Source organism: Gavialis gangeticus, unplaced genomic scaffold, assembly GCF_001723915.1.
Source record: "Gavialis gangeticus isolate Ggan-Ray unplaced genomic scaffold, GavGan_comp1, whole genome shotgun sequence".
NCBI lineage: Eukaryota > Metazoa > Chordata > Crocodylia > Gavialidae > Gavialis > Gavialis gangeticus.
Genome location: NW_017729019.1, coordinates 1,893,452 through 1,905,953, shown reverse-complemented (window position 1 = coordinate 1,905,953; position 12,502 = coordinate 1,893,452). Strand labels below are relative to the sequence as shown.

General features: G+C 48.5%; 1 protein-coding gene across 1 annotated transcript in view; it reads right to left on the bottom strand.

Moving 5' to 3' along the window:
* Positions 1–6,992, bottom strand: part of PKP1 (plakophilin 1) — a 91,940-nt gene extending 84,948 nt beyond the window's left edge. Inside the window, exon 1 of the mRNA XM_019513801.1 lies at positions 6,556–6,992. Within this exon, the coding sequence (XP_019369346.1) occupies positions 6,556–6,754 (199 nt within the window). The 5' untranslated portion in view covers positions 6,755–6,992. The remainder of the gene's footprint in view (positions 1–6,555) is intronic.
* Positions 6,993–12,502: the final 5,510 nt, after the last annotated feature.

The window sequence follows — 12,502 nt, the reverse complement described above, 5'->3', positions numbered from 1 at the left end:
CTGCTCCATGATTTTTCCAGGGACAGAGGTGAGGCTGACTAGTCTCCTCCTTTTTCTTTTTCTTAAATATGGGTGCTATGTTTGCCCTTTTCCAATCACCCGGGACCTCTCCCAGTCACCATTAGCTTTCAAAGACAATGGCTAGTGGCTCTGCAATCACATCAACCAACTCCCTCAGCACCCTCAGGTGTATCCCCTCCAGCCCCATGGACTTGTATATGTCCAGCTTTTCTAAATAGTCCCTAACCTGTTCTTTCACTGCTGTTGGCTGCTCACCTCCTCCCCAAACTGTGCTGCCCAGTGCAGTAGTCTGGGAGCTGGCCTTGCCTGTGAAGACTGAGGCAAAAAAGCATTGAGCACTTCAGCCTTTTCTGCATCCTCTGTCACAAGGTTGCCTCCCCCATTCAGTAAAGGACCCACACTTTCCCTGATCCTCCTCTTGCTCCCGACATACTTGTAGAAACCCTTTTTGTTACCCTTCACATCCCTCGCTAGCTGCAACTCTAGTTGCACTTTGGCCTTCCTGACTTCATCCCTGCATGCCCAAGCAATACTCTTATACTCCTCCCTAGTTGTTTGTCCAAGTTGCCACTTCTTATAAGCTTCCTTTTTGTGATTTAGCTTACTGGAGAGTTACTTGCTAAGCCAAGTTGGTCTTCTGCCATACTTGCTAGTCTTCCTGTACATCGGGATGGTTTGTTCCTGCACTCTCAGTAAGACTTCTTTAAAGTACAGCCAGGCCTCCTGGACTCCTCTCTCCCACAGACTGGCTTCCCAGGGGATCCTGCCCATGAGTTCCCTCAGTGAATCAAAGTCTTGCTTTTCTGAAGTCAAGGGTCCTTACTCAGCTGCTCTCTATCCTTCCTTTCCTCGGGATCCTAAACTTAATCATCTTGTAGTTGCTGCTGCCTAAGTTGCCATCCACTACTACATTCCTCACCAATTCCTCCTGTTTGTGAGCAGCAGGTCAAGATGAGCATGGCCCCTAGTTGGCTGCTCCACCACTTGCACCAGGAAGCTGCCCCCAACACTCTCCAAAACACTTCCTGGATTGCCTGAGCACTGCTGTAATGCCCTCCCAGCAGATGTCAGAGGGACTGAAGTCCCCCATGCGAACCAGAGTCTGTGATCAGAAAACTTCCACTAGCTGTTTGAAGAAAGCCTCATCCACCGCTTCCTCCTGGTCTCCTCTTGCAGTATCATTTGTGCCCACATGGATGAGCAGCACGGGATAATAGTCAGAGGTCCAGATGAGTCTCGGTAACATCTCAGATCCTGGCTTTGGGCAAGCGGCAGACTTCCTCAGACAACAGGTCAGGTCAGCAGATGTATCCCTCCGTCCCCTGTAGAAAGAAGTCTCCAACCACCATCATCCATCGCTGCTTCTTGGTGGCGCTGGTCTCGATCCTTCTCACTATCACATGTAGCGCGCAGTGTGTGTGCTGTGCTCCCAAGTGTGTCAACCATGAGATAGGGAAGCTCCATAACCTACTGTCATTGCAATACGAATTTGTGCTGGGCCTTAGCTTCTTGCTCTGGATGTCCCCAGGACTCCCCATCCAGTTCAGCCTCCATGCATAAGGGAATCATTTCCCATGGGATATCCATATAAAATATTGACTTGCCTTGTTTGATATGACTTTAGGAGTTAATGCTGTGAGACTGGCAATCTACTGCAAGAGAAGGGATAATGGGAAATCCTTGGGTCTCCCATCAACAGCCTTTCCAAGGGGAGGGGGGCTATTGTGCAGAACAGATCTTGAAGATCTGGAACAAGGCCCGAAGCCTGCTGGGAAATGCAATCACAGGTGGAAACTGTAAGGACAGGGAGGAGTAAACAAAGGCCTTGAAGACATAAATTATATTCCAAAGAAATTCCCAGGAGAGAAGCATTTGTAAAATGCTATTACAGCTGAGAAAGCCATTGGTCTTGCTCAGTGAGATAGGTTTATTTCTAGGAATATGATGTCATAATGATTCAACATGTCCAATTCGCCACCTACTTCCACCTAACAGATAAACAATTAATTAAGTCGCACCCCTGGACTAATCTGGAATATATGCGAGCTGCTGGGTGCTACTACTTACTAGGAAAGACAAAACTCGAAGGCCAGATCCCCAAAGAGAATAAATCAGCATAGCTCCATTGCAGTCACTGGAGCAATGATGACATGTACTTCCTGAGCGTCTGGGCCAGTATAAAGCCTGGAGATAATAGTGGCCAGAGCGATGTTGGGGACTGGGTAGGCTGCTGTACTCTGTCACTCTGAAAAATACATCCTAACAAAGTTATGACTGTTGCCTATTCCTGCTAACACTGCAGATGTGGAAGCTCTCCTGACTTCAGTGTAGCTGCTCATGCAAGCTCTTTGTTGAGGTCCAATTCCTGAAAGACAGACAATCTCAATGTAGGCTTAAGCACTGATGGAGATGTAGGAGAGAGAAGCTGTGGAGATGTCTTTCGTTTGCTTTGCAAACCTGCACACCTTCTTTAAAATGTATTCAGGCAATACAAATCATCACTTTAAAAATGCAAAGTGACATCAAAAGAATAAGCAATACACACATTGTAAAATTAACAATCCAGGAAATGGAGATAGCTACATCTGAAATGCAGCTGACGAAAGCAGAACAGGAACGAGTTACTGGGAACAAGATAAATGCAAATTAGAAATGAGGCACAATTTTTATCAACGAGGATATTTAACCACTGGAAGCAAGTCCCAAGGGAAATGCTGCTCCATTATTCTCCATCTCTCTATGCCTTCCAGGCAACACTGGATGCTTTACAGGAAGAGATGCATTAGTTAAATGCAAGTTGCTGGACTCACTACAGGATAACTAGGTGGAATTTAATGGCCTGTGGTGTACAAGTGGCTGGACTGGATGATTTATTGATCTTTTGCCTTCAAAATCTATGTATTTATATGCTGAGTCACTCACCGTCTTGGCTCTCTGCAAAATCATCTCTCACCTCTCTCCAAACAAAGGAACCCCCTTGGGGCTTCCCAGGATTTTCATTTCTTTTATCAGCAAGCAGCAGCCTTAAGCTCAGGATTAGAAACCCACTGAAATATTCTGATAATTTGGTACAATATTCCCAGGTTGTGATTTATTCAGATCTTTGCTGTTTAGTTCCCATCTCTGACCAAACCACAACTTTTTTTGCTCTGTGTTTGCAGCTTTGGGCTGCCCCACAGGGAAAATCAGCATGTGCTGGGTGGATGAGAAAAGGTGAAGGCATCATTCAAAGATATGTGCAGAAATTGGTCAAATATATGACTAAAATTCTCTTTTAATGATTTGACCCTATACACACCAGAAACCTGAAGCCCTTGGTGCTCTGTAACCGCTTTCAGAAGTGCTCAAAAAAAAAGGCCAGTGGCATAACTGGAAGGTAGTGTTTCTACACAGCAGGCTCAGCATGGGTAGTGTCAGGATTCGTCTCCTCTAGCAGGCAAGAGTTGATCCTCTGGCTCATGGTGTACGTGTAAGAGGTCTAGTCAGGCTCCTGATGAATCCGCTTGTGCAGAGTCCTGTAACCACCACACCAAGACCTTCAATGCATATGCCTAAGCAAGAGTATGGAGGAGTGGAGGCTGCCCAAGATCTACCACCCCGTCCTTTAGACCATTGAGACAGAATCCAAAGGCCAGACCAAGTCTAAATGTTCAACGCCTTGACGGTTGTAGCTTCAGCCGGAAAGCAGCAAATAAGAACGGCTGCTAATTGCCAAATGCATCAGCGAGGGCACGTTTCTGACAGGGTGATATCACTTAGCCTTTCTTCAACCAAGGAGGAAGAATCCTCCTACAGCTCTGAACTGAGAATCCATTCTCCAGTCAGCAAGGGGCCAGGTTTTTTATTCGCTCAGTCGATTGAACTGCGACTTACGAGCACATTTTATAAACACTCTAATAATACATCCACTGGGGTGACATCTATTCTCCTTTAATGAAACTCCTATTCCTAGACATGCAGATTGCTACATGCTGTGTATGCCAACACATATACACAGACACGCACCCACATATCAACAGAATCCAATATAAAACCACTGGAATCAGTTGAAGCTTTGTCCCTCGCTTCAGCAGGTACAGGGTCAAACCCATCAAAAGGGTTGGAAATATGGAATTAAACATTATTCCTCGCTAATATTTTGGGCTGTGATTTCAAAGTCCAGTCCTGATCCCCTCCATGACCCCTGCAGCCACGACTTAAGCCAGAGGTCAGCAACATTTTGCAGCAGGGGGCCACTGTAATGCCACATTAGGTCCAAGCATGGGCCACTTCCAACCTGGCCCATGTCAGGAGTCCCCTGCTGCAAAGCCCCGCACCATTGAAATACTACCGAGTTCCCCTACTACTAAAATGTAACAAAACCACCTCAATGCTGCAGGCCAGATAAAATGACTCCGTGGTCCAAATCTGATCCATGAGCCATAGGCTGGCAACCTGCAGCAGTAGAAATAACAGAAAATAGGACACGATTTACAAACAGGCTTCCTGTGTCCTGTTCACTTTCCAAGACTTGCCATCTCAGTCTCTTGCAGGCACTATCACAAGAGCTGGAGAGTCGCACACTAATGTCCTGGCATACCATTGATTATGGCACATGCACTCTCCACATCATGCTATGTCCATCATATAGCGTGTTAGTACTGCAGAGGAAGTCAGGAGGTATTGCACGAACTTTATCTTGATTCCTACCCCAGAATCCATGAGGTAGCCCTACTCTCCTTCAGAGGACAGTTTGAAACAGTGCTTCCCAAACCTTTCCTCCGCATGACCCCATTTCTGACCCCATTTCCCCAGCATGGCCCCTCACTTCCAACCCACAGCTCCCCACCTCCCCAGGTGCCCCTCACTCCCCATGCACAGCCCCCTGGCCCTGCCAGTGTCCCTCACCCCCCACCCGCAGATCCTCACTCCCCAGAAAACCTGTTTGTGACTCTTGCCCTGCTGGTCCCCATCACTTGCAACCTGCAGCCCCCTGCCACCCCCAGCCCTGTCGAAGAGAGGCCCAAGCTGCCAGGGCTACCGGACCAGGGCCAGGGACCCCTGCCCTCCCTAGCAGTGGCTGAGCTCCAGCTGCCACCTGTGGGAGATGCTGGCTGCTGCGGCCAGAGTAGAGCACAGATCCCAGCTCCCCCAACCTGCCCCCTCTCCCCGTGGGTGGCACGGCTGAAGTGAAGCCCATGTGAGGGATGGAGGATGCGGGCTGCCCGCTGTGGGCTCAGGGCTCCCTGCCCTGCTGCCTTCTCCCTGGAGCCTCTGCAGCCCAGCAGGCAGGACCCAATGCAGGAGGGAGGGGAGGCCCAGAACCCCATATGGGCCACACCGCCATGGAAAGCAAGTGGCAGCAATGCGGAGTTGTACCCCTGCTGCTGCCATTTGGGCAGGGGGCGCCTTGCCATGGCAGCACAGCTGGCATAGGGCTCCCAGCATTGGCACTATGCCTCCCCACCCTGCTGTGCTGCAGAGGCCCCAAGGGGAGGATAGCAGGATGGGGAGCCCTAAGCCCACAGTGGACAACTTGTGTCCACCCAGTTCCCATGCACAAATCTGGTGGAGCACATACCGCCCCCCCCAATGCTTCCCTCCCTGGGAACGCACAACCCCATTTTTTATCTTTGCAACCCCAAGATTGGGAACCATTAGTTTAAAACACTTGGATGAGCCACAGTGATATTTTCTCCCTCTAACAATGGGTTCTTCTTACAAATGTCACACTTGAGATTCCCGTAAGAGCCAGTTACCGACCATGCAAAGTTAGTTGCAGTCTTTGAGAACCAAGAGGACACAGATATGAAGGGTCTGTTCTGTGCTACTTTAACCTCCTTAGTATTGCTGGCCTGCCAGACTGTGCCCTATATAAAGGCAGAACATGCCTGTCCTGAGTTTGCTGGGGACTTTATAAGAAGGTGCGGTTAATGGCCAATGTCCCTAATAGAGAATAGAGGTCGGGGAAGGCACTAAGCTGCTAGTCACACTAAACAGCAGTTTCTAAGCTATGTCAGCAAATGCTCCAGTCTGCAGGCAGCCATGCAGAGGAAAGACTGGAGAAGATATTACTCGCTGAGAAACCATTCAAAATTTAGAGCCAGAGGATGAACAGCTAACAATGCACTGTGCTGTCCATCTGAAGCCTTCAAAGCACTCGGTGGACATGCACTCAGTCAGTCCTAGAACATCCCCAGCGGTCCATGTTATCTCCACTTTCCAGAGCAGGAAACTGAAGTACACAGAGATGACATCCACTTGCTCAGCATCACCCAGCAGCAGAGTCCTAGTGTCCTGAATCCTGCCCTAGACCGTCCAGGGGGTGCACACATTCCCTGGCAAACTCCTCCTGGACAGAGTTATCCCAGCAGGCAACTCCACAGAAACCAGGCATCTTATCTCCTGCAAACAAAACACTACAAAACCGGGTAGCCTCATTACCCAACCCCCTGCCCCCCAGGATAAAATCACAGTAGGCTCTGATTTAGCTCCAAGAGGGGTATGCAAACCCCTTACTGCCTTACTGACCGGACACAGTGGATGGGATTTTACCTCGGTTGGAGTGGCTCATGCTCGAAGACAAGGACTTTTGCTTCTGACGCTTCACTGTCATCATCACCTGCTCCTGGACCCTCTGTTTTCCAGTGCCCTTAGTTTTCAGCTTGTGATCCGAGGGTAAGGCCAGGGTGGAACTAGCCTGGTCTTGGAAACACTCATAAGCCAGAGCTGTTTTCAGCGGGGAGTGAAGCATGGTGGCAAATAGAATTGGGGGGGCTCAACTTCACTAGACTGCACTTGGGACAAGACAGCAGTAACAACTGGAGCTCTGGGTTTAATCTCAAGAAGTGCCCCTTGCCATGCGTCCCTGTGCCGCTGGCTTCTCAGTGCTCCTTCCCTGGGCTCCGCTCTGGTGTGTGAGCCGACACGCCCTCCGTCAGACTGGATATACAGCCCTGCCTGCACACACCCACTCTGCCGCAGCACTCGGAGCACAGCCTTCCCAGCGCAGGTGCTGCAGGGCAGGTAGGTTGAGTGCTGCCCTCGGCGTGACTGCGCTCTCCCAAACTCATCACATCGATGCAGCAGGCAATAGCGAAGGGGTGGAAAAAGGCTGGGGCTTGGGAGGAGAGAGGCAAGCAAGCTCGGGACAGCTTTCTCTTCAGCAATTCTTTCCAAGTCCCCTTTACAGACTCATAGCTGTTGCTTGTGTGATTAAGTAGGAATCCCTACTTGAACTGGCAGATCCCCCCCAGCAATGAGCCTTCCTCACCAGCCAGCTCACGCTGCCTTTTGTTTTGATGTTTTTCTTTTCCCACGGCTAAGCTGGATCAAAATCCAGTACCAGTGTCAGGGACTCAGGAGACCAAAAGGAAAAATGTTCTGAGAGCGAAGTGTTAAATTTAGGCCTAGGGAAAGCTGAGCTCACTTCTGCCACAGACCCCAAGTCATTCTCACTCCGATGGAGCGCTCCTTTGAGGGAATAATAATAACACTGCTTTGTCTCACTGAGACAGGGAATGCGTCCCAATCCATGCATGTGCCACACGTAGCATAGTATGGCTGGTGGGCACATCGGTAACACTGACATCGCCCCAATAGTGCTCAATATTGAAGCACTCTTGCGAGCTCACTCCAAAGAGACCGTCTACCAGAGTCTGCTTGTGCTCTTTGATCCGTATACTTGAAGGACAAACTCCCAGAAATCTCTCCCAAAGGGGTAACACTATAGTTCCTTACTAAGAAAATCTAAAACAGGTATGAAACACAGGCATGGGTGCAGCATAAATAGCAGAGCTTGTCGGAAAGCGAGGGGTTGAGTGAAAAAAATGTTGCCTTTTTAACCGAAACACCAAAACTGAAAATATTTAAACCAAAACTTCCAAACACTCAGAAATGTGCCAATTTTAGCCCAAAACTTTCAGCGTTGAGGTTGATTTTCCTATAAATATGCATACTGTAGAAGATAACGTATACGTTCTACACAGGTACTTGTTTTTTGTGAAAACCTAAGTTTCTATCAGAAAAAAAAAAGTTATGACCAAATTTTCAGGGAGCCCTATTAAAGCAAAAGGCAGATGTAGGAAAAAGACTACAAAAATAGAGCGGTGGCAATGCAGGAGCAGGAACAAGCCCATAGCTGGGGCATTGATCAGGATATCTGTAGGCAGAGGTACAGGTGGTAGGTATATAAATACAGGTGTATTTAGATGAACAAGCATCAGAAGGGACAAGCTGCATTTCTGTACAGAGATCATAAATGATGCAGAGGAGTTACAGGCCTTCTTCTGAAGCTTCCCCTTAATGGCCGCGTCCAGACACGCATGAACATTTGGTTTCCCAGGGACAACTAGCAGCAGTGCACCTTGCGCCACCGCTAGTTGTCCCTGGGGAATGCCTGTGCCATACGTGCTCTGATGAGTGGCAAGTTACCCCAGATCAAGTAGGGGAGGCTGGGGCCAGCACCGGACTGGCCCCAGCAGCCTTACCTGGGGTCCTGGGGGCCTCCCAGAGCTGCAGTAGCAGCAATCCTGCTGCACAGAGCCTGGCCAGCAGCTAAGTGCGTCTCCAGCTGGCCACGCTCTGACTTCGGTGGTGCACGCTGCTGCCACATGTGCCACTCCATTTTATTTTCCATGGGTTTTTATGCCCATCCAGGGGTCAGAAAAACCCTCCGTGCTGCTCCCTTACAGTATGGAGAACAACTGAACGTGCAGTATGTGGCACCGTAGACATGTCAGTGGTGCCACATACTGCATGGCCATGCTCGTCTGGATGCGGCCAATGAGTCTCAGTGGTGCAAAAGATCAAGTCCCCAGGCCCGAAGTGTTATCTCAAGTCACAAATTAGGGGGCACTGATGGGTTTGTTCATACAGAACTGTGAGGAAACATGATAACTTTGCTATGATTCATGCTTCTTTTTTTCATATCTCCCTCAAAGCATGTTATTTGACTGCAAAGATGGATTTCTTTGCAAGGATGAGAGCAGTGCAAAAGCAAAAAGAAAACACAGCAATTTTAATGCTGGCAGCAGTTCCAATGCAGCAATGAACAATTTGCACCGTTCCCTCTTTTCTTGCTGCATAGGAGACACTTGTCCACTGTACCACCAAAGCAGGCTCTCTGTGCTAAAAAGGAGCCCAGGAGAAAAACAGAAGGAGGTGGCTTCAGGTTGAAAAGTGTTGGATCTGCAGTCACGTGATGGCTCAGGACTAGAAGCAGGAAGAAGGAAAGGGGCACTTCCATGTCAGGACTGGGGAACATTGCAGAGGTCTGTGGGTGGGATACAGAGGGCTGGACATCAGTTATGGGGAGCATCGGCAGACCTGTTGATGGAAGCCAACAGGAATGCCACGGGGTTCTGTAACACGGGATTGGGGTGAAACCACTTAACTATATGAAAGAAGTTTCTATGCCTACCCTCTGCACCTTTCTACCCAGTGCCATGGCAGTCTGTGAGCTTCCAAATGCAGCTACAGAATGAAAGAGAAATAAACTGGAGCTGTTCTCTTGTATCAGTTGATGGGTGACATTTCCTGCCAAATAATTCTGCACTTAAGATTTCAGTGCCAGGTGGTTGTGAGCAATGTTGAGAACTGACCTAGAAAACCAAATGTGGTTTTGCATAGGCCCAAACTCTCTCATAGTACAGTATAGAAAATATTTAATGAACTAACACAGTCCCGATAATTCACCGAACTATAATACCAATATTACATTGAGACGTCAACTGCATTTCATTACCAGCACAAAATAGCTGAGCAGGGCTGTTGAACTGTGAGAAGACAAATGAGGGAAGTTTTAGAAAAGATGAAAGGCCAGAGGCTCTAGTGGGGTAATTTATAGCACCTCGCTCAAGAAGTGACATTTCAAGAGTCTTTCTGAAAAGAACCCAGCTCATCCAAGTCCTTCACTTCATGCAAAGGCCTCAACAAAGACGTGTTTTTGCATCTTCCCAACAATTGGCAGTTCCGCCCAGGATTAAAGGTACAATTTACACACCCTGGAAAGGAGACATAGCACTTGCTAGACTGTGCTGAAAGTGCAGCAATCCAGCCCTGATGCAGTACCAGAATGACAGGCAGGTCAAAACCCATTCATCTGCAGACACCATTGTGTCAAATCCCCACCTGCTCTCCTGGGCTAAAGTATGCAGTTCACTAGGGCACCAAGAAGGTAGGAAAACTAAAGCGGCCCAGAGTTTAGAACATGAGCCGCGGAGGTACAGAGGGTGGATGCAGCTAGTTAGATTTGGACAGGGTGCAAAGTGGAGGTGCTGGTAGCTGCTTTCACACAGGCTGAGCATTACATGATAATGCCATGAGTCACTGCTCCACTCCCCGCAGACTCAGGGACACACCTCATGCATCTGGCCTGTTCAAAGCATTTTTGTTCTGAGTTTCCAGGACCCTTGCCAACAAACTGATTGCAATCAAAGAGTTTGCTGGCCGAAAACCATTTCCATAATGGTGCAGATCTCTCGTTGGAACTTGTCAAGTACTTCACACTGAGTGTCTGCGACTCAACCTCTACCACAGTCAGAAAGTCAGGGTAGATTTGCACCTTATAGATGAACTAAATCAGAGATGTCTAGCACAGGCTTTTGTGAGCCCAAACTCATCTTATCACAGTATCTGATGAAGTGAGCTCAGGCTCACGAAAGTTTATGCTATATATCTCTGATTTAGTCAAGTTGTAAGGTGCAAATCTACCATTGTATCTTCTGCCTGACCTCTCTCTCTACCTGCAGTATTATCCAGGAAAACAACTGTGTGCACCAGGGTAAATATCCAAATGCCTGAAATTGTGTTTATTCAGAAGGAGTCTTGCTGGGCTTCAGTGATAACTGGTATTGTGCCCAGGGCAGGATGATGCCTAGGAGAGAGGGATAATAGCTGCTGAAGCTTTCCTTAGTTCCCTGTGAGAATGCCAAGGAAGGGTGTGATCCTGTGAGGTGTGGCACACCCTGAAACCCAGCGGCACTGAAGACACCCAGAACTTTGCAGTCTGCCTGAAAATTTAGGGTCTAAAGGACTGAAAAAGAGTAAAGCCACTGGTGACTCTGTGCAGCTGCAAAACTCAGGTTCAACCTTGTCTAGTGACACTCTCTGACAGCCTATTTCTATGCCATATGTTATGAAAGACCCCCACCTATCCCTGCAGTTGAGGCGATGTCCCAGCATCTGGACCAGTAGGAGGAACTTGCTGGGCAGCCTTGTGGTGAAGCACACCAGATGGGACGGGGTTCTTACTGCCTTGATTCCAAAGTTCCTGAACACTTAAACCAGCAGCAGCAGCACCAATCCCTTGCAGTCAAGGACGACTGTCTTCCATGATTGCCTTATCTGCGAGTCCAAAGATGGGTGACGAGGCCGATCTGATCTCAACAGGTTCTACTGCAACTCAGGCATGTGTTTCTGTGCGGTGTGGGTGGCATTGGGTCCTTGGTTCGATCTGCAACACGCTGCTCCTGCTGTTCCCACTTTTCTGTCTCCCATTGTCATCATGAGGTTTCCAAGTATTGAGATCCTTGCAGCAGATCTTCCTCCATTTGGGGCAGTCCTGGGTGATAGTCTCCCATGAGTTCATTTTGATGTTACATTTTTTCAAGTTGGCCTTGAGACCGTCCTTGAAGTGCTTTCTCTGTCCTCCTCTTGAGCATACACCTTGATTGAGCTGGTAGAATAAAACTTGCTTCAGGAGTCTAGAGTCGGACATCTAGATGACGTGGCTGGCCCAACAAAGTTGATGTCGAATGATTATCGCTTTGATGCTCATGGCGTTTCCTGGCGAGAAGACAGTAATGGTGTGTCTGTCCTCCCACTGGATTTGAAGGATCTTCCACAGGCAGCATTAATGGTGCTTCTCCAGTGACTTGAGTGTCCTCTGCGTTGTCCACGTCTCAGCTCTGTACACTAAGGTAGGGATCATGACTTCTTGATAAACTGTGAGCTTGGTTTCAAATCTGATGTCACGATCTTCAAACACCCATTTCCTCAGAAGCGCAGATGGGCAAGTGCATCTGAAGGCTGCACTTGCCCATTTGAGGCAATGTTGGATTTCTTCAGTGACGTCAGCTGTCTGCTTCTGAGGTATGAGAAATACTCAAAGTTCTCCAGAGTCTCACTGTACATCTGAATTGGCGGAACTGGGGACTGCTCATTAAGAGCTTGTTGGTGAAGGATCTTAGTCTTCTGAATGTTAAGCATCAGTCCCATTTTCTTCTTGCAGGTAAAGATGTTGATGATTGTCTGAAGATCTGCTTAGTGGAGCTTGATGACTGAGGTTGGGGTAGTCTTGGTTTTGGCTCAGAGTCAACTGAAATTAAACAGTTTACCATCCATTCAGTAGAATCATAGAATCACTGAGTGGGAAGGGACCTAGACAGATCAGCGAGTCCGACCCCCTGCCATGGGCAGGAAGGAGCACTGGGGGTGGCAGGGGTCATAAGACCCGAGCCAGGTGCCTATCCAGTCTCCTCTTGAAGATCTCCAGGGAAGG